The sequence below is a fragment of the Zosterops lateralis genome (genome assembly GCF_965231275.1).
Source record: "Zosterops lateralis genome assembly, chromosome: 20".
Taxonomy (NCBI): Eukaryota; Metazoa; Chordata; class Aves; order Passeriformes; family Zosteropidae; genus Zosterops; species Zosterops lateralis.
In genome coordinates this window covers 9,784,091-9,810,013 of record NC_139780.1, presented here as the reverse complement: position 1 = coordinate 9,810,013, position 25,923 = coordinate 9,784,091, and the positions used below count along the sequence as shown (strand labels likewise).

Below are 25,923 nucleotides of genomic sequence, written 5' to 3'. Positions count from 1 at the left end.
TCACTGCTCTGCAGTTGTGCTGCTGTTGTTTAGCTTGGCAGAGGTTTGCTGGCTTGGGTAGGATGGAAGTTGTGGTGTTTCTGCTGGTTTTGAATCTCTCTTTATATCCTTTCCCCTTAGATGACTATGTTCACATTTCTAGCAAGCCCTGTGACCTTCATTGCACCACCGTGGATGGTCAGAGACAGTTAATGGTTCAGGCCAGGGATGGAACATCCTGCAAATACACGGATTTCCGAGGGGTTTGCGTGTCTGGAAAATGTGAGGTTGTTAAACATTATAGCAAAAATACTGTTAGTAGCATGCAGAGAATCGCAGTGGGTGCGACGTTTGCCTGACCCTCAGTGCTCTGTCTGTGCATTTTTTAGCCTATTGGCTGTGATGGCATTCTCTTTTCCACCCACACCTTGGATAAATGTGGAGTTTGCCAAGGAGATGGGAGCAGCTGCACCCACGTAACCGGCAGTTACCGGAAAGGAAATTCTCATCTTGGTAAGGCTTTGGGGACCAAGGGCTGGGTTTAAAATGGACTCATTTTTTTCTCTAAATCACTTTAAGGTCTTACCAACTGTCCAGCTTTAGTTTTTCCTGTGTGTTCTATGCGTGTTAATGCCGCTTGTGGATTTGGGCAGAGAAAACCTTCTTTAAAGAAAAAAACCAAACCAAAACAAGAAATTTGCGTGGTGTTTGTCAGACAGCAGAGGTCTCTGATGATGAGTTGTGCAAAAGGGTTATGCAAGAGGCTGGTATCTATTTTAGTCTCTTTTAGTCATTTAGCCAAAAACAGGACACTCATGACCCAGTAAGACTAGAAATAAATGATCTGTAATAACAGGAAGCAACAAAGTCTTGAAAGACCAGGATTTCAAAAATCGGTGTGATGTAAAGCAGCTGAACCTACATGTCCTAAATATAACAATCTAATTCAGGAATTGTGATTAATGCTCTCTGAGATGGAGCAAACTGCAGGAACTTCAGTGCTTGTGGGAGGACCTGTCCTGTCCCATCTCTTGTCTGGTGCTAAGCAAAGAGGAGTCAGAGGAGAAACCAGCTCCCACCCTCTGCTGGGGTTTTGGGATCAATAGAGAACCACACAACAGCCTCTCTAGCTAATAAAACCATATGCAGATGTATTTTCTTACACCAATTTAGTTAAACATGGTATTTGTACATGTAAGAATTGAATCCTTTCCCTTCGTGGATGTGTTTTTCCTCCACAAACAAGGACACACAATTCACACATTTTTCTTTTCTATTACCAGTAACCTCCCGTTTGCAGCCTAAAACACAAAGGGTTGAGGCTTTTTAACCCATTACTCATTAAAAACGTGTGTCCAGGCCAGCGTGTTTGATGGAGTGCAGCTCTGCCTGAGGAGGGTTTTGCTCAGATCACTGGTTACAAAGATCCTTTCATTAATCCGTCGTTTCCCGTAGGCTATTCCCTGGTAACGCACATTCCCGCCGGAGCCAGGGATATCCAGATAGTGGAACGGAAAAAGTCTGCAGATGTTCTGGGTGTGTATAACCTCTTGGTGCTTCCCTAGGATGTGCATGCCTATGCTGGCTAATGCTTTTTCCAACACGGAGCTGGATGTGGTTTTGTCATAGAATCACAGAATATCCTGAGTAGTTGGAAGGGACCCACAAGGATCAGCGAGTCTGTTTGTTGCAGACATGAGTTAAATCCGTAGGCAATGTAAATCCAACCGTGCTGTCCCAGCCAGGGTGTTGCTCCTTTCTGCAGTCCCAGCACCTGGGCTGTGTTTGTCAACACTTTGACTGCTTTAGAGCAGAAAATGTTGGTGAATGTTGTTGGGATTTCAGCGGGGTGTGACAGACGCCCTGGTGCTGGAGCACAGATGGCCAAGTGACTTCACCTCCCTTGTGATCCCCTTAACACTCCCCTGCTTGGGGAATGTGCAAGGACAACAGCACCAAGGGGATGTGGCCTACATGTGTCCTTGCTGAAGTGTTGGTGACCACACACCCATCTCATGGGGGAGGTGACAGAGCTGCTCAGGAGCAGTTTGGGAAAATCCAGACTTGCCAAAGAGAAGCACATTTGCTGCCTCAGGGGCTTGTGGCCTCTGGAAGGTGCCTGTCCCATCTCTGGGAGTATTCAAGGCCAGGCTGGGGGGGATTTTGAGCAGCTTGCTCCAGTGGAAGATGTCCATTCCCATGGCAGGAGTGGGATAAACTCCAAGGTCCCTTCCAATACAAACCATTCAAGGATGATTCTGTGGATGAAAAAAGCTTGATGTGGGCTAGCTTGGGGTCACCTCTCTTGGGCCACTGCTGGCCCAGGGGCCATCAGCCCCCAAGGAGGCAGCTCCTGCCCTTGGCCACCTGCCAGTGCTCTCTGCAGAGCTGGGACTGTTCAATGATCCTGCTGGTGCCAAGGGGGTGACAGAAGCCAGGGATGAGTGTGACCCATACCCCCAGGGGTTTGCAATGTGGAGGGGCACATCCCAGAACTCTGCAATGCACCCTCGCATGGTGTGTGTTACAAACAGGCAACCAATGCGTTGTCATGTAGGAGAATCCCATTTTATTGCTGTGACACTCTGATTTTACCCCCTGAACGAAGCAGGGGCAGCATCCAGAGCTTTGCCCTTGCATGTGACAGCACTGACTGTGTTCTCTCTCCTTTGAAGCTGTGGCTGATGAAGCTGGGTACTATTTCTTCAATGGGAACTATAAAGTGGATAGCCCAAAGAACTTCAACATTGCAGGCACGGTGTTCAAGTACCGCCGGCCCATGGATGTGTATGAGACCGGCATCGAGTACATTGTTGCCCAGGGACCCACAAATCAAGGGCTGAACATAATGGTGAGCTTTGACTGCTCACGTTTTCATGATGGGGAAGAGATAATCCACCTTGGGTTGAGGGAGGGGTGAGTTTGGGAGCAGAGTCCTGCCGTGGTTTCACATGAGGTGGGGAGAGGGAGCGGTGACTTCCCAGTTCCTTATCCAACCCTATTTTACTTGTGTCACCGCTCTTGGGTCCAGGCAGGGCTGTGAGTGGTGAATGTGGGTTTGGTAACTCCTCTCTGTGGGGAGAAGATGCCTCAAGCACTGCAAGGGGATTTCTCTTCTGCTCCTTGGCATTTTTATCCAAGTTACCTGGCAGGAAAAGCAAAAATAAGAAACTGGGCCAGAAAGCTTAGACAAGTGCATAAACCTTAAACCCTAATTCTTTCTCAAAAGCAAACCATGTAAAACCAGGTATTTGGAGAAAAGTCCCTTAATTTTCTTCCAGGCAGCCAGCCAAGGCCCAACTCCTGACATCTTCCACGTAGTCCCATGCTTCTCTGGAAGGGGAAGGGATGGTTTCTTGGGTGCTTAAAAAGCATTAGATCACTATGAGGTTGTCTCATCAGCCCCAGTGGGGTGTAGCAGCTGCAGGGAAGGGTGTGCTCCTCAGAAAGCCACAAAAAATGGCTTTGTAAGTGATGTTCTTGTGAAGCGGCTGTGGTCACTCAGTGGCTGAGGAGGAAGTGTGACCTGTGGCTCCTGAGCTGGGGTTAACCCCTATGGCAACACTGCCAAATAACCCTCAGAAAATGGTGCTGGGTTCCAACTATGAAGGAAAACAGGCTGGAAACAGCAGAATAGGTGATCCCCACCTGTCAGGTCCAAGATGAATCCCATGCTTGGCGTGCCACAATCTCCCTGCACCAGCTAACAACTCGATTTCTTGGCTAGGTCTGGAATCAAAATGGCAAGAACCCATCCATCACGTTTGAATACACTCTCCTGAGAAAGCCACACTCAAAAAATCTGCAGCCCATCTACTACACCTTCTCTGAGTCGGAGAGTGAGGAGAGCCGGGAGTTCGATGGAGACGTGCCATTGGGCTTTATCCAGCACAATGCAACCTACTTTGGGAAAATCTCCAGGGAAAGGATAGACTTGGAGAACCAGGTGTTTGGAAGGCAGGACACGGAGGAAGATTTAAACTTGAGCAAAGGTCAGGAAACCAATGAGGTCTATGAAAGAGCAGAAACAATTGACTGTGAGCCAAAACTGAAGGGCAAACAACCCCAAGGTAAGGAGGAGACTTGGGCCTCACTGTTTTGCTTCTCAGAGCTCTTGTTGAGAAATGCTCTGTTTCTACCTCTGGTGGTTCTGCTGGTTTGTGTTTTGGAAACCTTGGAAAGTTCTTTAAAACATCTCTGCTCACAAATCCTCTTTGCCCTTCAGATTCTGGTTTCTGGTGGGGGCGTGTGGGGGTTGGACACCGGGTGAGATCTCCCTGCTGTGCCCTGCTGTGCTTTGCTTCATGCCAAGGACAGGAGAGCCCTGGGTGCACAAAACTCCCCACCACAGCATCTCCCATCACCTCCCACTCCTCCAAAGCCCCCAGCAGCTCGTCCCCATTTGAGTCCCTTGGGCATCCCACCCCCAAAGTGCCTGGAGTGCCTTCCCAGCATGGCTGCATGGGCTGTGGGGCCAGGAGGGCACCTTCCTTTCACCTCTGCTATTGCTTTGGGCAGTGCTGGCGGGTGCTGAGCTCCCCTCTGGCCACACCATAGTGGGATAAACCCCTCTTTAAGGTGCACACCCATGAGATTCCCCCTCCCCAGCCCCCAACCCCTGCCTCTCTCCCCTTGTGTGGCTGCTCAGGCTCCATCCCTGCTGCTCCGGGCTGCTTTCCCCTCCCAGGCTCCGTGCACTTTGTGGTTGTCACTGTGGTTTCCCCCCTGTTGGCTCCAATCTAGATTCAAACGTAACCAGGTCTACTTACCAGACAGACCATGACGACAGAGAGCCCGGGCTCAGCTCCAGGGAGTTCCTGCTGGAGAATGCCATCACAGACAAGCTGCTGGGCAAGGCCTCGGACTCCAAGGAGCTGCTGCTCAACATGACCATGAACAGCATCTTCGCCCAGGGGGACCCGATCAACTCGGTGGGGTCACCCGTGGACAGCCTCTACGTGGACTACGAGGACAGTGATGGCCTCGTCACCTACTCGCTCAACAGCACCTACATGGAGCTGAGCAAAGCCACCAACAGCTCTGCAGAGACACCCTTCTCCAATGCCACTGTCACCATGGGCAGCCCTCCAGGGAACAGAACCCACAAAGCAAGGTAGGAGATGTGCCTTTAATTACAGTAAATCTGATTTATCGCTGTTCTCAACTTGTAATAGCCCTGTGCTCAATGCATGGTTTCCATCTCCTTGGAAGCAGGAGGTAAGTGGGGGTGGGATGGTGAAAATGTTCTGTTGGGAGTTAATTTGGAAGGAAGGGCCAGAGGTCTGGGAGCAGGAAGTCAGGAGAAGGTTTAAGCAAGAAGAAAACTCCCTGTCCCCCTCGGTGGGCATGTTGGGAAGTCCATGCTGGTGTTTGTCAGCTGGGGCCTTGCTCTCTGCTGTCACAGCTTCTTGACAGAGCCATGGCCACAAATAATCTTCTTCCTTTAGCCTTCTCTTGACATCCTGCTCCCATTTCCCAGCCCCTTCCTCTGAGTTCTGATGCAGCAGAAGTTGGTCCTGGCCCCTTTTCACCCACCCTGTTGAGTGCCACCCACAATCCTCCTCACTTGGGATGGCAGGAATATGCTTCCAGCAGCTCCCAGGTGTGGCCCTGCCACTGTGAGCTCCACTGTAGATCCTGCAGGAACAGCCTGGATTTGTTGCCTCAGCAGCTGCAGAAGCAGCTCAGGGAGCCACAGCTTGGACAGGAGTATCCAGAGCTCTGCAGTAGCAGCTCATTGATTGGTACTGGGACCATCACAGGACTCCTTTAGATGGCTGGTTTGAGTGGAAGTGGGGAGGTAAAGAAAGGCTTAATGTAACTCCAGCAGCAGGTTTTGCTCTGGGGAAGGGTGGAAGGAAGTCTTGGGGTAGGTGCTGATCCCCAAGCTTGTATCTGTCAGATTTTGAGATGCCCCAGGGCTCTCTGGGAACAGCCTTGATTCCCAGCCCAGAACTTATTCCCAGTGTCGGCACATGGGGACTGAGATGGGGCCAGTGCTCACAGCAGCAATTAGCCCTCCAATTAGCCCTCCTTCATGGTCAGCCACACACAAGAACACTCCCTGGGCAGCTTGAGCTGAAACTGGGGCCATGGGAGTATCCATGTCCCTGAGCCAGGCTGTGGATTTGGGCCCCACTGTGCATCCCCACAGCACCCCAGCCTCCTGTCAGCCTCCTCCTGGACCTGTAAAACACGGGATAAGATGCTGAGCTTGAGGAGATGCAAAGCCCTGAGCAGATGCTCCCTCTGGTTAGAGTTAGCTGGATTTACCCACAACTTCCACTACGTTATGCTAAAGACACTCATGCTAAAGAAAATGGCCATGCAGCCAAATGAATCAACAAACTTCTTAATGATAAGAACATGAAAACCTTGCCAAGGGCTCGAATCTATCATCTCTCCCCGTGGCTTGGCTTGGGAGAGCTGCCTTCAGCTGCCAAAGCAAGCATTTCATCCATCCTCTGACAGAGAGGGCAGTGCCTTCAGCTCCCCTTACCCTGCCCTGGGGCAAGGAAGGGTCTGCCCTGCCCCTCGGGGCTTCCCTGGGCCCCATCACATCTCCTGTGTCCCCTCAGCTGCCACCCTGTACCCCAAAACTCTGTCCCAGCAGCTGTGAAATGGGGGCAGTGGTTTCCCCCCCCCCGGGAATACAGAGAGTTTTAGACCTCAGAGCAGCTTGGCTTTTACAGGATAATCACAGAACACCGTGGCTCCAGTGCAGCTTTTTTTTGGGGTGCTAAAATGCTCCCTGCACTGTCCCTCACTGCCCATCTGTTGATAACAGTGATTTAAGGAATCAGGAATACCACCCAGCACTGACATCTTTTCCCATCTGTTCTTCCCTTGGTTTTGTTCTACAGTGTCCTCTCTTCTCCCCCCTGTCCCTCTCTGGAACAAAGTGCAAACTTTTCAGATCAAAACATTGATATCCAGATTAGTTTTGCACCAGCCAAAAGGCTGAGAGGTGCTCAGGTCCTTTTTGGCTCCATCCTTTGCTGGTGGGGGGCTGAAAGACCAGGGCAGGCAGACTGGGGACAGCTGGGGTGTCTCTGTTTGGAGACTAAAAGAAGAGGGAGGAGGAGAGGAAGGCAACAAAACAACTTGCACCTCATATCCAGAGGGTGGGATGGGATGTGCCAGCACAGCCTGGCTGTTCCCAGGTCTTTATTGCATCCCCCAACTTTTAATTTATTTCCTCAAGCCCAGTTGCTGCTATAACACTGATCACTAACCTGGATCTCTAGGGTGGGAGTGAGGGGTGAGGAGCTCCAGCTCAGCCCCTGAGGTCAGGATTGATGCTCCCGCTGGCAGGAGCAGTGGGATAAAGCCCACACTGACAGTGGGATGTGGGGTTTTCTGGGTCATCGGCTGGAGTCTGGGGAGTGCAGTCATCCCACCAGGAGGGAGGGAGCTGGAGGGGACATCCAGAACTGTGCTGGAGGAAACAGGGACACAAGAAAATCTCTTGTCCTGGGGTGAGGCAGAGTGAGGGATTCCCATCCCTGGGAAGGGGCAAGGCCCTGTCTGTTATTATTGGGGTCAGCCTAGTTCTGGGGGCAGGAGCTTGGACTTGAGACCTCCCAAATCCGTCCCAGGATCAGTTTGGGATGGATTGTGGCTTTTTGTTCATTTGTCAGTGAACAAACAAGGGAAACTGAACTCTCTGGAGCCACTCTGTCCATGTGGGACAGTGCTGGTTAGAGCTGGAGGAGTTTATTTCCTACTGAAGTGCTGTAGTGTGGGTGGAGGTTCCCAGTTACAGGAGCACCTTGCACCAGTGTGGGGTGCCCTGTTTCCTCTCTGCAAACAAATCCAGCTGACATGGATGGATTGGTGGCTCTTGAGCTGCTTTTCCTCTCCTGGAGCAGCTAAAAACCTTTCTGGGGTGTGCTGGGACAGATCCAGGCGCCCTCTATGCCAGTGTGCAGCCAGGGCTGAGACTGCAACAGGAGCCACGAGTTTTCCCCTTTGCTTAGAAACAAAACCAGAAATGAAACCACAGGAACTGGAGGCAGGGGACTGTGGATGTTGGTCGGTGGTGTTTGTGTGCATTTTTCAGGGTTATTCCTCTACTATGGGAATTGTTTTGGGAAAAGGGGCAGCCCAGGACTCAGTTAATGGTGAGGGACTGGTGCTGATTTTTGGTGCTGTATCTTGCTTGAAAAGCAGATTAAAAGCTCGGGAAGCAAATGTGTGGCTTTATTATTTAGCTCATAATAAAGAGGAAAATGAAAATAAAAGAGAAAATGCCCCCAGTTTTGTTGGACAATGGGCTGCTGTCTGCATTTAGAGGAGAACAAAGTGACAGTTTTTTCTTTGCTGGAAATGAGCTGAACGCTGCCTTGTGCCCAAATGTCTGATTCCTCTGGAAAGGTCTTGTCCCTGGGACCTTGTCATGCATAGAAGCTCTTTATTTAGGATCACATACACTAAAGGGACACTGTTGAAAGATTCACTGTCCTCAGATGTGATGATTTTAAAGATTTTCTCCTTTTAAAGACAGAGGAGTCCTGCTCACAGGATAAGCTGGTGTTTACTTTCATGCCTTGGAGGGTAGGATATAAACTGGAGTAATATCTGGGCAATATTTCCAGGCAAATTCAAGTACAAAAAGCAGATGTTGACTATGTTTTAGCGACAAGCGTCATTTGTAAGCCCTCTCCTGGCTGGGTGGCAGCTGGTGGCACAGGAGGGATCAGGAGCTGGTGTGGGTCCCCAGGCAGAGCTGCTGTGGCAGATAAAACACTGTTTATAGTGAGCTGAGGTTGTTATTTTTCCACCAAAAAAAAAAAAAAAAGAAAGTCACATTCGTTTCAGTTCCATTTCAAGCGCAGGAAGTGACCATTTGCCAAACTGACAGAGGCAAAATCAACAGGGAAAATGAGATTGTTGTTGTTTTTAATCCTTCTGGAGGCTCAGTGCTGGCGGTGGAAGGAGGGTGGGTCAGAAAGGAAGTGGCTGGATTCTCAATAGTGTCCTTTTAAAGGTTGATTTGATAGGCTGGACCTCAACTTTTTCTTACAAACAACTAAATAAGGCAATTTCAGAGCTTCTGCTGCCTAGAAATCATACAAGCTGCATATCCTGCCAGGCCAGAGACAACTGGATGTGAGGATCCAACCTTGTACACTATTCCAGTGTAGCTGTTTCAAGGGTTTGGACAAAGGTATGAGAAGAGAACCGAAGCCTTTTGTTGTAAAGGTGCAGTATCCCTGAGGTGTTCCCCCCTTCCCAGCACGGGGAGCAGCTGCAATTCTTGCTTGGATAAATGTTTTTTTTTTTTTTCTCACACCAGGCTGACTCTGTTACTCCTCTCCCCGTGGCATTCTGTGTTTGAGCACAGTGTGGATCTGAGAGATGCAAATTCCCCACCTGACAGCCAGCAAAATAAATCAGGCCAAAAAGCAGAGGGCAAAATCAGAGGGGCGAGCTCAGAAACTCCTGTGCTGGCTTTTGGAGATTGGAACAGCCAAAATCTCTGCTGCACTGAGCAGCATGAGTGGGTTTGCCCAGCCCTGGAGACACAGGGGAGGAGATACTGCACCTTTAGTCACTGTGTGCCGAGGGCCAGGTGTATTTGAGCAGAAAATGCAAACTTTGTTAAATTCTGAACTGTTTCTACTTGTGGGTATTTTTATCCCATTCTCTCTATTTCTAGACAGTGGAAGCTCTGCCTCTAACCGGGCTGGGGATTCTACTTGGGGCTCAGGACAGGTATGTTGTGAAACTAAAACAAATAAAAAATTGATTCAAACGAACGAACCTCCCAAAAAATCAGAACAACCAAACCCAACCAAAAGCCAAACCAAGCACATCCCCTCCCAAACCCGAACCCAACCGAACTGCAGCCAGATGTGTGTGTCTGTCGTGGGCTGTCACCGCTCGCCTTGTAAATGCCTTTTGTTTTTGTTTTATTTTGTTTCTTTCTTTTTTTTTTCTTTTTTTTTTTTTTTTCTTTTGTTTTTATTTTTTTTTTGTTTGCTTATTGCTAGAAACAGATTGAAGTTGTTAAAAAAGGGCCAAGGTGTGAGTGCTGCTGACATGTACAGGTGGAAGCTTTCCTCCCATGAACCCTGCAGCTCTACATGCACCACAGGTAGTTATAAGGAGCAGCCAAATTCTGCACAGCCTGCTGAAATCACCCGGTGTGTGAGTCCATTTTATGTCTGTTAGGGATGGGAAGGAGCTGGTGATGTTTAGGGGGTCTCGTGAGGTCTCTGCTTTAGCACCACCCCAGCTCTGCTGTGCCCGGGGTGAAGGTGGGGAGAGGAGCTGGGGGCCGAGCATGCAAAGCTCACCGACCTCTCAGTTGTGTTGAGGACCAGGAGTTGGTGCCCAGAGAGTCCATCATCCCTCCAAACACCCTCCCTTTGGAATGTTCTGAGCACTGCCTTCACCTCCCATCACTTTGTGTCCCCCCTGGGGCTCAGCAGGATCCCCAAACGTGCACTGAGCCTCCTTTCTTTTCCCCCTTCCTCACCTTTCTGACAGCTTCAAGGGGTTTGAAAAGCTCACCTGCTTCCCTGCAGAGAGAAATTTTAATGATTGTTCAGCTCTGGCAGGAAACACAATAGCATTTGGCTTTTTGATTATGTTTTGCTTCTCCCACTCCTTCTACCCTGGAGCCTGAGCTCGGCTGCGAGGGTGTAAATCTGGAACAGTGACAGAGATGCCAGGGATATCAAAACTGAGTCTCTATTCTTCAGGCAGAAATTCCCCCTTTCTGCATGAATTCCTCCCTTTTTGCCCCCTGAAAAGCTTCAAGGCACCTGATCTCCTCCCTCAGCCCTTGGTTAGGGGGTCCTGTCGATCCCTTGGGATGAATCAGGCATGTGGGTTGTGCACTTCTCTGTGCTGCCCCTGAAATTATCCAGATCCTGCAGTGCTTCTGGAATTAAAAAGAGGGAAAGGAGTGGGAGAGAGGAGTTTACAATCTCAGGGACATCTCTTAAAAGATCAAATGCAAGGATTTTACATTTTGAGCATTTGTTTTTGTCCAGCAGCCTCGTGCCTGCAGCAGGAGTTTTGCAAGCCATCCTTTTCCCCAAGATCCCATCATCCACATGTTCTGGGACATTTTTGACTTCTTTGATCCCCTCTGAACAAATTTCTCACTTGGCTGGGCCACCCTGCTCTGCCTTGGGCTTGCAGCAAGCCAAGAGAGGTTTAACTCAAATTTCTCCTTCCCTGCTGCCTTTTCTCACTGACATATCGCAGAGAGGCAAGACCATGTCAAGAGCTGTAGATCTTTTTTTAGTTTCATGTAAACCATATGTTCCCCAGAGCTCCAATTCTTGTTACCTGTAGCCAGAGCAGCCTCCTGGTCCCCAGCCAGGTCCCAGAGTGGACTTCTCAACATTTATTCTGGCACGGGAGGCTGCAGGGGGAAAAGGTCTTGCTCTGACAGCACCAGCTGCTTTGGAGGGGGAGCAGGAGGGGCAGGGCCTTCCTTGCCAAGGCTCCAGGATCCCTGCCTTGCCCTGGAGCTCTGGATGGACCTGGGGAGCACCTGGTGCAAAGGGGGTGTAAAGCACTGGTGAGTGGGGGGATGGAGCGGGTTGAGGACCTTTTGGTGTCACCTCCACCCGCCAGCCCGGCAGGGTGGGAGCTGCCCAGCAGACTCGTGGCCCTGAGTGTTTCCTATAAAAGCGTGTTAGTCATATATTGGTTTTGGTGGCAAGCCCTGGCTGGGGTGGCCATGCCGTCCTCTGAGCTGGCCAAACTCAACCACATTGCTCAGCTTGGTGGGGTGGCCACAGTGACATTCTGTGCCAGCAGCAGCCATCCCACAGGACAGAACATCCAGCTTGCTGGAAATGCAGCTAAAACCAGAAAAAACAACAACAACAGCAAAGAGTTTGGATGTCCAACTCACCGAGCACCCTGCTGTGTGTGTGTGTTCTCTCTGAGCCCAGGAGTGATGTCCACCTATGCCATGTGTGTCCGCTATGATGGGATCGAAGTGGACGATACCTACTGTGATGCCATGACCCGGCCCGAGCCCATCCATGAGTTCTGTGCTGGGAGAGAGTGCCAGCCAAGGTACAGCCTGCACAGGCCACTCCTGGGGTCTCTGTGCTTTCTCTGGCCTGGTTGTCCTTGGGGGAGGGGTGGTGTGGATTTTTGGGAGCAGTGGGGATGGCCCTTAGCACCCCCAGCCCTCCTCCTTTCACTCCATCTGCAGCAAGAATTTTCTCCTGAGTGCTTTAGCTCAAGCTGCCAGGTTAAAACTTGCATAAATCCTGGCAGAGTTGAGGCTCCCAGCAAGCCCAGCAGTGCAGGATCATCCTGCCCTGCCTGGAACATGGGGAACTCGTGAATGATTTGGGTGGAGTGGCCAGGCTTGCAAACTGTGCCACAAACCCAACCCTGTGATCCCTTCAGCATCCCAAACACCACTGAGGTTTGCTTGTGTTGGGGCAAGAGCTGGTGCAGAGTGCAACTTGTGCTGGAAGTCCTTTGGAAAGTTTTCCTTCTGGCGTGGCTCTTAACCCAAACAGTGACCACAGTCTGGAGCCAGGCTGTCCGGAGCCAGGCTGTCCAGCTCTGGACAACCCCAGTGCTGGTGTGGAGGCTGGGAGGATTGCAGGTCACAGGGGGTTTGGGCAGGACAGATCTGTGTCTGGCAGAGGGAGGGGATTGTCCCACTCTGATCTGTGCTGGAGCAGCCTCTCCTGCATGAAGTTTTGGGTGCCACCACAGGACAAAGTGATAAAGGAAAGCTGTGAAGGTTGTGAAGGGTGTAGAGGGGCCACACAAAGAGCAGCTGAGGGCACTTGGTTTGTTCAGCCTGGACTGAGGAGAGACTTTGTTGCACCCTACAAATTCCTCACAAGGGGTCACAGAGGGGCACACTGATCTCTTTTCTCCAGTGACCAATGTCAGGACCCAGGGAATGGCTGGAGCTGTGTCAGGGAGGGTTAGGTTGGATATCAGGGAAAGGTTTCCCCCCCAGAGAGTGCTGGGGCTCTTCCAGGCTCCCCAGGGAATGAGCATAGCCCAAGGCTGCCGGAGCTCCAGGAACATTTGGACAGTGCTCCCAGCACAGGGTGGGATTGTTGGGGTGTCTGTGGTGGACTCGATGAGCCCTGTGGGTCCTTTCCACCTCAGGGCATCCTATTCTGTAGCTGTGATGATGTCACACTATGGGAGGAGTAAACCCAGAAATCCACACCCTGGAACGGTGTGAACAGGGCAAAGCAAAAGCCCAGTGACACCAGGAATGGCTCCTGGAGAGTGCTCAGGTGACTGTGAGGGAGGACAGGTAGGACATGGAGTAGAAGATCTCCTGGAAACTCTCATGTTAGGGCTGAGAGCCAGGACAGGCTGCAACTGAAGCAAGAAAACTGCAGGGAGGTGAATGGTGCTGCTGCAGAGAATGCACCCACCCTGAGGGCACCACAGGGGCTGGAATCTCTGTTGTTTTTTAAAAGAAGCATTAAGGTACTTTTTGTGCTTAGATTTTCCCACTAGTCTTTCCTAAAACTGTCCTTCCTTATGGCTGTGCTGTTCCAGCTTCAGGGGCTGGCACTGTTAGGGAACAGAGCTGCTCTGTGATTTACCAGTAACTTCAACTGGGGAGCACTGGGAGCTCATGGGGCAGCCACCAGCACTTGGGCACACAGGAAGGTACATGGGCTGGCAAGGCTTTTCAAAGAAAAAATGTTAATTTTGAGTGATCTGAATGGGGAAGACCTTTGTTTCATTTCTCTTCTGAAGTCAGGTGGCACCTGTAAATGACATCTCCAAATGTGTGACATCTCCCTACGGCTGCTTGTTGTGCCTGGAGCCCCATCGTGGGCTCTGAGGCCTGGGGGCAGCCCAGGTCTGGGGCTCTCCTGCTCAGAGAACAGCAGCAGTGGCGACCTGGGGATTGCCCACATCCACAGGAGCTGGGAAATTCTGATCCATTCAGATTTTTAGCTCCTTCTTTAATTGCTGTAACATTCTTGTACTGTAAAAAATTTGACCTTTTATATTTTTTTCCTCGGATTGCAAGTTGCTGCTCTCTTGTCAGGACAGAGGTGGCAGGGGACAGTAAAGGACAGGCAGTGCTTGGAGCAGATCTCAGCTCCCCCAGCCTGTCAGATGTGCTCAGCAGAGTCAGACTGATGGTGGGACATGAACGTGTGTCCCACTGGGGCTGTGTGACATTATTGCTGGCATCTGCAGGGGGATGGATGGCATGTCCTCTCCGCTCTTCAGCTGAGCAGGCAGAAAGGAGAGGTCAACCACGGGCTGAAATCCTGACAGAGAAATGTGCTGGCAGAGCCCATGGTGACAAACGCTCGCTTGTCACTGAGGACACTGGGCCAGGCCCTGCCGTGCCACCTGTCCTCTGACAAGCTGGTGTCAGCTTCAGGCATGAGCTGGGCTCTGAGGGGTGAGCCCAGCATATGCTGGTGCTTCCCATCCCTTGGGAAAACTCTCATGTGCTGGCAGCTCACTCACTGCAGCATGTCCCTGCAGCCAGGGTTTTCCTGTGGGTGATGTGATGGATTTGTGCGTGGGGCCAGAGTGTTTTCTGCCCCACAAAGAGGCATTACAGCCTGAGGGTTGACCAGCAACCTCCCAGGAATGGCTTATAAATAATTAGTGAGATGGCGTGATGGGGTGTGTTTTTAAAAAGCAAAAAGGTTTTAATTAAAGAGAAAATAACAAATGATACAAAAGAACTAAAGCTGTGCACAGTGCAGGGAGGTCCCTTGCACCTGCTAAGACACTTTAAAATACCTCAAGTGCTCTCTCTTAAATATCCAATGATCTAGGAAGGGCTTTTGGCAAGCTGCTCAATAGAAAATAGAAATATATTTTCCTCAATTACTTGACAAACAGCTAAAGGGAATGAGTGCTCTTGTCCTAGCACTAGGCCAATTATGGTGAGGAGAACATAGAAGTTTCTAGTTCATCTTCCTTATAAGTTCAGACTGAAGCTTCAACTCTTCTCCTAACATGGGAATACCTGCATGAGTGTGGAGGTGAACTGCAACAGTGCTGGGCTCTGTTCCCTGCCCAGGTGGGAGACGAGCAGAGGTCTGGTGGCCTGGAGCCATGCAGCAAAGCAGAACCAGTCTTATTACCTTTCCTAAAACAAGAAGAAAAATAATTTTCCCATGATCTTCCTAATCTTTAAACCTGTGTTAACCAAGAGGTGTATCCCTATAATTAATTAGCCAAACCAACCTACTGTGATGCCATCCATAAGTTCTGTGTTGGGAGAGGGTGCCAGCCAAGTTACCCACTCCTGGGGTCTCTGTGCTTTCTCTGCCCTGGATGTCTGAGGGCTCTTGGGACATGACATAGGAATCTTTGTCTCCAGAGGCTGTGAAATCCCAAACCAATCTCAAAACCAGCTGCTGATTAATTTTTTACCATCTATACTAAACCAACTGTCCTGGTTTGAAAGCAAAACGAGTGAGAGGCTCCAAGTCAGAAATACAATTTAATAAGAAGAAAGGAAAAAAGGTAAAATAAAACAAATACAATAATACAAAAGACCACTGACAGAGTCAGAATACAACCTGAGCAGGGTGGTGGGAGCAGTCCAGGTGAGGGGCTCTTCCTGAAGCAGTGATCCTGTAGAAAGATCTGGTAGCTCTGGTCCTCTGGCAATCCAGTGGGTAGGGGCTACTTGTACTGTCCCAAATCCCAGATTCTCTCCAGGTGGGAATGCTTGGCTCCTCCCCCTGGGCATTGGGAGCATCTCCCAATGGGATGATGAGTCCTGCAGTGGGTCCTTGATGGCCCATTAAACAGAGATAACTCCTGGAGGGAATTACCTGTGAGTCATGGGCAAGGCATTGATGGGCCACGAGCAGAAGAGCCCAAAGGAAGGGGGCCTGGGAAAACACTGCCCCACCTGGTTCCAACAGCTCATGGAGATGATGATAGAATAAATACTTTGTGTACATCCTACACTACAATCCAGGACACCAACACAATGGAGTGTGGAGGTGCAGTGTGACAGCTCTGAGCTCTGTGTCTCCCTGCCCAGGTGGGAGACGAGTAGCTGGAGCGAGTGCTCACGGACCTGTGGGGAGGGGTACCAGTTCCGCATCGTGCGCTGCTGGAAGATGATCTCGCCGGGCTTCGACAGCTCCGTGTACAGCGACCTGTGCGAGTCCGCTGACATAGCCCGCCCCGACGAGCGCAAGGTCTGCAAGAACCCGGCCTGTGGCCCCCAGTGGGAGATGTCCGAGTGGTCCGAGGTGAGTCCTGCTGTTAGCGTTGGAACACAGAGTCACAGAATGATTGTGTGCGTTATGTGCTTTTATTGGAGAGCTCTGGGAGTCAGGGATGCAGGGCAGAGACCCAAATCTGACTCCCACATGGCTCTTTTGTTATATAACTATATATATTAATTATTAAATTCATATTGTTCTATTGTAAACATTGATCTTTTCTGAGCATGAATCCTTGTAGTTTCCATCAGGCCCCCAAATATAGTTTCTCATGATTCTTGTTTAAGATAATAATCATATTCAATTACCAAATAATCATTACAATTTACAATCGTACCATTTATCATATGACGATTATGCAGGTGCAGTTTCACATGATCTATCCTTTGTTCCCAGGGCTTACCCAGCCCTGGTTCCCTTTCTCAGGCCTATCCAGGCCCAACCTTTCTTTCCACCTCCCCTAAATCTACTGTATAGAGTTCCCATGATTTTTAGAAATTTTTTAACCCTATGCTATCACTGTTGGCAGGGTCAGCACCTGTGGGCTTCTCTCCCTTTTCCAATTTGTCCTCACCCACAGCCATCCACTGTAGCAGTGAGGCAGGATGGAGAATTGCTGTCTCCCTCAGAAGCTGCTCAGAGTAGAAGCTGCTCTGCTGCTCCTGCAGCCATTCCCAGTCCATGCACACACTCTTCTCTGCAGAGGAAAGATTTCGTTACCATTCAGGACAGCTCATGCAATGACAAGCAGAACTCCGATTTCTTCAGAGGGCATTATAGCAAAGTTTGTTGAAAGACAGATTCTTTTCATACAATGTTTGGGTACAATGAATAAAGTTGGTCCTTTAGGGCACCACCTTTTTGTAAACACCTCTACCAGTAAACAAGCTGGAAAAACACCAGGTGTCAGGAGGATGGGATCTACAAGATTGTTTTGGGTTCCTCCTCACGATTTCCCAGGCCAGATTGGGAGAGTTCTGTACTTGGCTTTGCCACAGGCTTCAAGCCTCTGCCTGGAGCCTGAGAATCCATGTTCTGACCACTGTCAGTTCCCACAGAAAGACAGGAAGGGCCTTCTCTATGATATGTTCCAGCAGAGTATGATATTTATTTCATCATGCCAAAGGGATCAGGGACAAAAAGACCCTGACCCTGTGGTGCTCAGTGGTAAAGTAGGGTCAGGAGCCAATGGTCTGAGAGAACAGGGGCAGTACAAAGGGCAAGAAAAAGAGCAGCAACCTGTAGAGGGGATGAGGGATGAACACTTTGGGATGGGGCAGGGTTAATTGGCCAATGGGGGAAGAAATCCAAGGTAGATTGGCAGGAGTTCTGCAGGGCCCCATGAGGGGAGTCATCTCTTTCAGCCTAGGCAGGGAAACTCGGCAGTACATTCTTCCAGGGCAAAGCCTGGAAGTTTCCCTGAGGGGATTTTAGGGTTCCCACAATCCACAGACACTTTCCCCTCAGGATACACTGGTTGTAGTCACTGTGTGTGGGTCAATGTGCAGCAATGTTTTTCCCCCTAAAATGAAACCCTGGGTCCTGTTTAGGATGAGGAGGCCACTGCCATTGGTCACTCACAGGTAGAGCAGGAGCCCACAGCCCAGATCCCCCCATCAGTATTTCCTCGGCAACCTCCCCAAACCCAACACGCTGGGAAGGTGATTCTGACTCACACATGAATTATGTCCCACATATTGATCAATGTGCATCAATAATTTTCCCCCTAAAATGAAGCCCTGGCTTCTGTTTAGGATGGGCTATCACTGCCATTGGTCACTTACAAATAAATTACATCCCTATAAATGTCCCTTCCTCACCTCCAATTCCTCTGCACCACATGCAGAATGAAACCCTTCCCCAGCTGTGCCTTAAGCCAGTCCCTGAAGCCACTGAGAGATGGTTTGGGGAGGCACAGTGCTGCCCCTGTTCCAGCTCACTGGTTTGTTTGGAGAGGGTTTGTGGTCCTGAATCCCTTTCCAAGCACAGACAGTGCTCCAGCACATCCCTCACAAACACAAACTCATGGAAACAACTCAACCAGCGCTGCTTCCTTGGGGTGCCTCTTCCCAAATCAAGCACAGACCTCATCTAAGCAAGAGCAGATGAGCTCTGAGCCGAGCTGTCCGTGGGTGCCAACCTGCCCCATGGTTTGCATCACGAGGAATATGACTCTTCCTCCTGGGAAGCTCCCAAAAACTCTTCTTAGTCATAATTTAAATGTCTCCATTCCCCTGCAAGCTGGTGTGCATCATTTCCCTGGAGCTGGCAGAGGGGCTGGTGCATTCCCTGGTGGTGCAGGATGTTTTGACTTTCCCAGCTGGTAGAGAGGAGCTCCCTGAGCACGTGCTGGAGCGTTATTTAGTCCGGCGTAGCAAACTCTGGAGTGGTTTATTTTACAGAAATCTGTATTCTCCTCCAGCATTTGTCAGGGACAGATTGCTTGAGACAATGCTGGAGTAGATTGTTCTTAGCCAGCAGCAAAGCTAATCTCCTTTGGATCCCATCAGAAGTGGAGTGCCAAGTTGGCTGGGGAAATAGGCATTTTAAAAAGCACATTTCAGGGCTCTGAGGATTAACATCTCGGCACGCTGCGTCTGGGCCCTGTGCTGTTGACACTTTTCCCTGCTTTACGTTATGCATGGAGCAAATGCAATGTGTATGTGAGACTGTAGTAACTCAAATCCAGTTCTAAATAATGTCACTGGGCTGCTCGGTGCCAAATTTATCCACAGCATAAAAATCTCAGTTGTGCAGTCAGGGGTGAAAACATTTTCCAAAGAGGTGGAAAGGAGCTGGCTGTTCCTGGGAAGGAGGCGAGGGAGATCACACCCTGTCTCCAAGTGACAGCTAAAACTGCTCAGCTTTGAGCCGGCATTCTTGGAGCCTTGGGTTTCCCCCCTTTGGCATCACCTGTTGGAGAGTGCAGCTCCAGGGCAGGGTGCAGCCTCCTGCCAAAAGCTGTTCAGGGGGTTTGGGGGAATCGGGGTTTGAGAGTTTTATGTTAAAGCATGGGGGGAAACCCACGGTGCTGGGAGCGGCGGGTGACGCCGTGTCCCTGTCCCCTCCCGGCAGTGCTCGGCTCGCTGCGGGGAGCGCAGTGTGGTCACCAGGGACATCCGCTGCTCGGAGGAGGAGAAGCTCTGCGATGCCAGCGCCCGGCCCCTGGCCGAGAAGAACTGCACGGGGCCACCGTGTGACCGGCAGTGGACAGTGTCCGACTGGGGACCGGTGAGAGCCCGCGGTGGCCGCCTCGGTGGCCAGTGTGTCCCACCACGGGCTGGCTTGTCCCCGGCGCTGGGGGGTTCGGGGTGGGGCTCATCGTGCCTGGCAGGTCCCAGCTCCGACAACCCTGTGCTGAGAGCTGGCCTCCAAATAATTTACTGCTTTGGCTCTCCCGTGTCACTTCTGCCAGTGTTTGTCGCCCTAAGTCGCCCTGACCGGCCACCCTGGCTCGGGCGCTGGGGCTGATCCATCGTCCCAGTGGATGCTGTTGCTTCCCCCTGGGCTCCTGCCTTGTGGGGCATGTGGTACAGCAGGGGTTAAACCCTGAGAGACCTGGCTGGGAGCCTTAGTGGGTGTCAAAATCCTCTTGTCTGTCTGCTGCACAGCATTCCTTGGCAATGCTCATGCTCCATGCCCAGAAATTGAACCTTTTAACTATTTTCCCCCTTTTTTTATTTTCCCCTTTCTCCCTTTCTCTTTTCCCCCTTCACCTTTTCTCTTTCCTCTTTCCCTTTTCCCTCTCTTTCCCTATTTTTCTTTCCTCTTTATTTTCTATTCTCTTTTGCTCTCTCTTTTTTTTTTCCCCACACCCCCACCCTGGGCTTTTTCCCTTCCTGCACAATTCTGCTCCAGAGACCCCCTCCATCCCAAGCTATTTTTACCCAGGTTTTTGATACATTCACATCAGCTAAAAATAAGTAGTTTCCATGGCAGCAGCAGTGCTAGGAAACACCGAGAGCCTCTGCAAGAGCAACCAGGGAAGCGCCGGGGAGCACCGGGGGCTGGATATTTGCAGCCACTTTTTGGTCCCCTTTGCCTTGGCCTCTTTGGGAGTCACCCTGGGGTTCTCTACTCATGGTGCTTCCCCTTTTGCCAGCCCTGAGAGATGCTGGGTGTTGGGGCTGTGGCCCTGGCACTGAGAAATTGGGGATGTCCCATCCATATTTGGTCTTTGGGTGTCCTATGCGATTTGTAACTATCTCGTTGTCTGATTAATCTGCTTGCAAGTGTCCAAGGCCGGGTTGGATGGGGCTTGGAGCAACCTGGGATAGTGAAAGGTGTCCCTGCCCATGGCAGGGGGGTGGAACAAGATGATTTTTAAGGTCCCTCCCAACCCAAACCAGTCTGTGATTCCATGATGGCAGAATCTCTGTCGGCTGAAAGAAGGATCTGTTGATCTTCCCTGTGGCTGTTTTAAGCCAAGCCCCAAAAACCCCTCTGAAATTTGGGGAAGGCGGGTTGTGGGGATGCAGCTGAGCCCCGTGGGGGCTCTGTCCCTGCAGTGGGACGGGTGAGGGCTGGATCCCCTGGCGCTGAGTGCCCACTGTGGTTGCAGTGCAGCGGCGGCTGCGGGCAGGGCAGGATGATCCGGCACGTGTACTGCAAAACCAGCGACGGGCGCGTGGTGCCCGAGTCCCAGTGCAACCTGGACACCAAGCCCCTGGCCATCCACCCCTGCGGGGACAAGAACTGCCCTTCCCACTGGCTGGCACAGGACTGGGAGCGGGTAAGTGCTAACCCAACTCCCTGTGCTTTGGGGTGCCCTCAGAGGGGTCGGGATGGGGGTGTCTGTGCAGCTCTCAGGTGTCCCTGCCCGTCACCCCGCAGTGCAACACCACGTGTGGCCGGGGAGTGAAGAAGAGGATCGTGCTCTGCCTGGAGATTGTCAATGGCAAGATCAAGACCCGCAACGCCGCTGACTGTGACGTGGCCAAGAAGCCCGTGGAGGAGAGCACGTGCTTCGAGAGGCCCTGCTTCAAGTGGTACACCACGCCCTGGTCTGAGGTGAGCAGGGAGGGAGCCTCGAGGGTGTGCTGACCTGCTGTCCTGGGAAATCAAGGCACAGAAAGCTCTCAAAACCTTGTGTCTGCGGGTTCTGAGTTTGAAATGGACACAGGGTTTGACTTGAGGCCATGGAAAAAGTTCCAGACTTAAGAGACCTGTAGTGAGGATGTGGATTTGTAGTTTAAGAAGAAGCATGTTAAGTTAGACAGTAGAAGTGTTTGAAGTCTGAGGTTTAGATATAGAACTAGTTATAAAGTTAATAAGAAGTTTGAGGTGTAGTAATGTAGAGTTGTGTGTCATTATGCGATTGAGTAAAAACGTCTGCATTGCGGCAAAAACGTATGAGACAATTAAATCAGCGATTGGTGTGAAGACATAAACAAACTTTGTGGCTGTAGTTTATTGGCTAATTAACCTTTAAAAGACCTTGTAAACTGTGGTCTTGTGACCATTGACCATGGACTACTGGCCTCTATCTTATGCTGTGAAGACATTCTCACTCCTTGATGAGGCTGCAGCAATAAATCAGGCTTTAAAACGCCTCTCAGTGGTCCCATCTCTCTCAATAATCCCGATATGTTGTAAATAAATAAGTAGACAGGAACTCTGGTTTCTCATGCAGAAAAGTCAATTCTTTATTCACAAAGCTCATATTTCTAGGAAATAGAAGGCACTATGTTAAACCTAATTGGTCAGCAATACTGGGAAACTTGGTTGGTTGGTAAGGGCTATTGTATATGTCTACCAAATTTTGTCTCTCTAGATATGTTTACGTATTTTCTTCACTGACTCTCATATGGCAGATTCATTGTTTATGCAGGTGCAAACTTATTTTTTCTCTCTAAGAAAAGGCTCTTGTGTTCTTTCTTATAATTTTTCTTTATGGGAACTTATGGGCAACATCTAGCCTAGCTAGAGTTAGCAGAGCCTAAACCAAATTTTCTAAGGCCTTTCTTTTATAATATCTCCAGCTGCCTGCAACACTGCTCCATCCCTTTGCACCAAGGGTCATGCTGCCTGCAGAACCCCCCAGGAGGTGGGAGAGTCTCTGCAGGACATGATCCCTGAGGTAACACCCTGGGTGTTTTAGCTGCACTGGCAGCTCAGGGCAGAGATCCTGCCTTGCCATGGTGCAGCTGGGGCTGTCTGTGCTCAGGGAGAACAGGACTGAAAGGGGCTGTTTGGGGCCAGCTGTAGCTTTATATATATATTTTTTTTTTTTTTTTTTTTTTTTTCCTGGAAGTGTGGTTGGGGGTGTGCATGGAGCCCACAGGGTGGCTGCCCCAGGAATGCAGAATTTGGGGATGCTGTGATGGGATGTTCCATCACCCTGCCCAATCCAAAGGGCAGCCAGGGTTCAGTGGCCAAGAGTCCAAGCTGCAAGCCCTCCTGGATGCATCCTCCCTGATCCAAGCTCCAGGAGCCTCATTTTTAGTCTTGCAAACACCATAATTAGCCAAAGCAGCCCTGCTGTAATCCCAGCTCCATGAGGCATCCAAAGGGCAGCAGGCAGTGAGGACTGGGCCCAGCAGGAGCTCCACAAACCCTCCACAGATGCACAGAGACCCCACAACCCCACTCCTGGTACTCTGGGGGGTTCCATGGCCAGCCATGTCCTACAAGAGCATCACCTGGACTGGGCCAGCTCGTTTGTGGTCCCTTGTGAAGGGCAGCAGGAGGAGGGAGGATGGCAGTGCCAGGGGATGGGACCACATCCACCTGCCCCTGGGCAGAAGCCGATGGTGCCGGCAGCAAAGACAGAGCAAGGGGACAGCAGTGTGGCCCTGAGATGTGACATTCTCCTTCTGCCCTAACCTGTCCAATGAGCAGATTGTGGCTCAGCACAATCCCCTGGGATGGCAGGGTCTTGCCTCACCCCCTCTCTCTGTCCCCCAGTGCACAAAAACCTGTGGGATCGGCGTGAGGATGCGGGATGTGAAGTGTTACCAAGGCAAGGACATCGTGCGGGGCTGTGACCCGCTGGTGAAGCCAGTGGGCAAACAGACCTGTGACCTGCAGCCCTGCCCCACAGAGCCTCCAGGTGAGCCCCACAGCCTTGATTTTCCATGGATCCCTCCAAGCAGCACTGCCAGCATCGTATCACTGCCCCCATTTGGATAATCATCGCAGGCAGGATGAACAGGGACAACTCTCCCTCTGTGCCCGAGTAATGGGGGGCTGTGCACTGGCTCTTTCTGGAGATAAATTAACAGGAGAGCTCAGAAGAATCATGGTCTGACCCGAAGATAAAAAGGGCCTTTGGAGAGCTGATCTGGGTGCTGCTTCTGTCAGATTCCAGCTAGAGCCAAGGAAGTTCTGTCTGTGCCATTATTTTAATGATTTTTGGTCTTCGGGTGTCCTGTGGGATTTGTAACTATCTCATTATCTGACTCGTCTGCTGGCTCAGAGTCCCTGTGATCTTTAGCAAACACGTGGTTCTAATCTTTTAATAGGATTTGGGAATAAAGACAGTGTGGGAGAAAAGCATGAAAATGGGAGACAGATTTGGGGCCAGCTCCTGGCTCAGCTCTGGGTGCTCTCGGCTGCCCATTCCCTTGGGATCTGGGATGGGGCATGGAGCTTGGCAGTTGCCTCATGGCCACCTTGCCCTGGGACCAGCCTGGTTTCGTGCCTCCTGTGGATTTTAAGCAAAAAAAATATATATAAGCAAATATTGCATTGAAAGGAGTTGGGACAGTGCTGAAGCAGCCTCTGGCCTCATCCCTTTCTCCATCAGAAAGGCCTAACTCTGGATGTGACACTGCTGGATTCCCATTCCCTTTCTCAAACAGCCTCTTTGGGATAGAAACTGTGAATCCCTACCACGGGAAACCCTTGACTTGGGGACAACTCTGTGCCTTGGGGACAACTCCCGCAGTGTCTGGGCAGCTCTGCTTTACAGCAAAGACATTGAGCTTCAGGGCTGGGACCGAATGAGACCCCCCAAGCCTGGCCAGGTGTGAAGGAACAGATCAACCTGCTCATGCCTTTGCCCAGGCTGACATTGATATTTATGAATTATGAATGATAATTATGAATGGTATTTATGGAGAAGCTCCACGGTGTTTTCCAGGGGTTGTCAGGGATCTGGCAGCCACAGCTGGGATGAAGCTGTTGCTCATCCCGAGGTGTTTAGAGCTGTGTGGGGGAGGGAAATGAGCTCATGAGCTCACGATTGTTTATTTTCTTTTTCTTTTCCATGTCATGCCTTGTGTTTTCTCTCCCCTCAGACGACAGCTGCCAGGACCAGGCAGGAACCAACTGTGCCTTGGCCATCAAGGTGAACCTGTGCAGCCACTGGTACTACAGCAAAGCCTGCTGCCGCTCCTGCCGCGCGCCCCACTCCTAGGGCCAGGCTCCTAACCCCTGCCTGCCTCAGCCAGGGCTCCACCTTCCACTTAGCCACACATCCCCACACACTGCTGACAAGGATTTAGGCCTGGCTTTTGTGTCCCCACCGAAGCAGAACTCCTCTCCTGGTCCCTGGAGCAGAGGGATGGACGTTGGGAGCCCCCCGGGATCAGAGCTGTACATAAAGTCGTGTATATTTGATTCCTCCCCCGCTCCAAAAAACTCCAGCTACACCCAAGGTCTTGTCCTTCGGTTTCCTCTCTCGGTGCAGGGTTGGGGTTGGCGAGGGGAAGGTGTGAACTCTGGGAAGTGCAAGTTTCCCCTCACAAAATGGGGTTGGTGCCTCTCTCCTGATTTATCCCGAGACCTGCGTGCTCTCGTTAACAGAATTAACGTGGTGGGAAGCTGATCCTCGTTTGTTAAATGAACTCAAGCCCTTTTTTTTTTGTAATATGTAGGTGTATACTTTTTCAGAGAATTTTATCTTATAATCAAATGTTAGTTTCATAGTCCTTACCACCCCGCCCCAATGCTGACATATTGTACATAATATGGAAACATAACTGCACTTTATATCACAAAAAAGACGTGCTCTTTTTTAATATATTTGTTTACAGACAGTGAACTTTATCCATATAATCATTAATTTGTACTCATAAGTATATTTTAATAAAGTTGTCATATTTATGGTGGTATTTTGTTTTATTCTCCAGTTTGTAGTGGGGTGCCGGGAGCACTGGGATTGGGGCTGGGGATTTGCTGGTGCCCAGGGGAGGCAGAGCAGCTTTAAATCAGAAGAATCACAGTTCCTTGGGCAGAAAAGTCCTAACAGTGGGGGAAATTTTGGGACTGTTGGGGGACCTTTGGGGTTCTGCAGCTTTAGAAGCTGCAGCCCTGAAGCTCCTCAGGGGTTTGGGAGCAAAGAGATTTCATGTGGTGCCAGTGAGAAAAGGGCCTTTCTGAGCTCCCAAGGGGTTATTGCTATGTTTTCACTGGTGTGACCCCCAGCCACTGAACCAAAGGCTCTTTAGCATCCCCCAAACTTCTGTGTGCACCCCAAGTGCTACTGCATCACTCCCTCAGCAGCAGCGACTTCCTGAGAGCTTTGCAAACACCACCCCAAATTTGCAGATTCAGGGGCAACCCCCCCCCCCGAAAAAAAAACCAAAATAAAACCCCTCAAAACCCATGTCAGAGTAGTTTATTTCTTTTTATTTTTTTTTCTTTTTTGACTTTTTCCCTCCCCAAAATCTGAGATTCCCAAAGTCCTGTACAACAGATCAGCAGGTGAGGGTTAGTGGAAACCAACCGTTTGCTGGATTTCCAAGCTACAAGGGAAAGAAACAAGGAGAAAAAGGAGAGAAGGAAGTTCTGGCAGGAGAAATCACGAAAAAAGGGG

The 25,923-nt window shown here is 50.5% G+C and overlaps 1 protein-coding gene across 7 annotated transcripts in view; it reads left to right on the top strand.

The window, feature by feature from the left end:
- ADAMTSL2 (ADAMTS like 2) overlaps nt 1–25,171 on the top strand; it is a 28,894-nt gene extending 3,723 nt beyond the window's left edge. The window contains exons 5-18 of one of the 7 annotated variants that reach the window (XM_083875971.1): nt 121–266; nt 369–492; nt 1,435–1,515; nt 2,655–2,830; nt 3,707–3,971; nt 4,756–5,092; nt 9,975–10,078; nt 11,898–12,024; nt 15,977–16,190; nt 19,239–19,394; nt 20,725–20,895; nt 20,997–21,173; nt 23,070–23,214; nt 24,404–25,171. In XM_083875971.1, coding sequence (XP_083732097.1) covers nt 121–266; nt 369–492; nt 1,435–1,515; nt 2,655–2,830; nt 3,707–3,971; nt 4,756–5,092; nt 9,975–10,078; nt 11,898–12,024; nt 15,977–16,190; nt 19,239–19,394; nt 20,725–20,895; nt 20,997–21,173; nt 23,070–23,214; nt 24,404–24,522 — 2,342 coding nt within the window. In that variant the 3' untranslated portion in view covers nt 24,523–25,171. Of the gene's footprint in view, nt 1–120; nt 267–368; nt 493–1,434; nt 1,516–2,654; nt 2,831–3,706; nt 4,050–4,722; nt 5,093–9,974; nt 10,079–11,897; nt 12,025–15,976; nt 16,191–19,238; nt 19,395–20,724; nt 20,896–20,996; nt 21,174–23,069; nt 23,215–24,403 lie in introns of all 7 variants that reach the window. The other 6 variants (XM_083875970.1, XM_083875969.1, XM_083875968.1 and 3 more) reach the window with 6 other exon arrangements.
- The last annotated feature ends 752 nt before the right edge of the window (nt 25,172–25,923 follow it).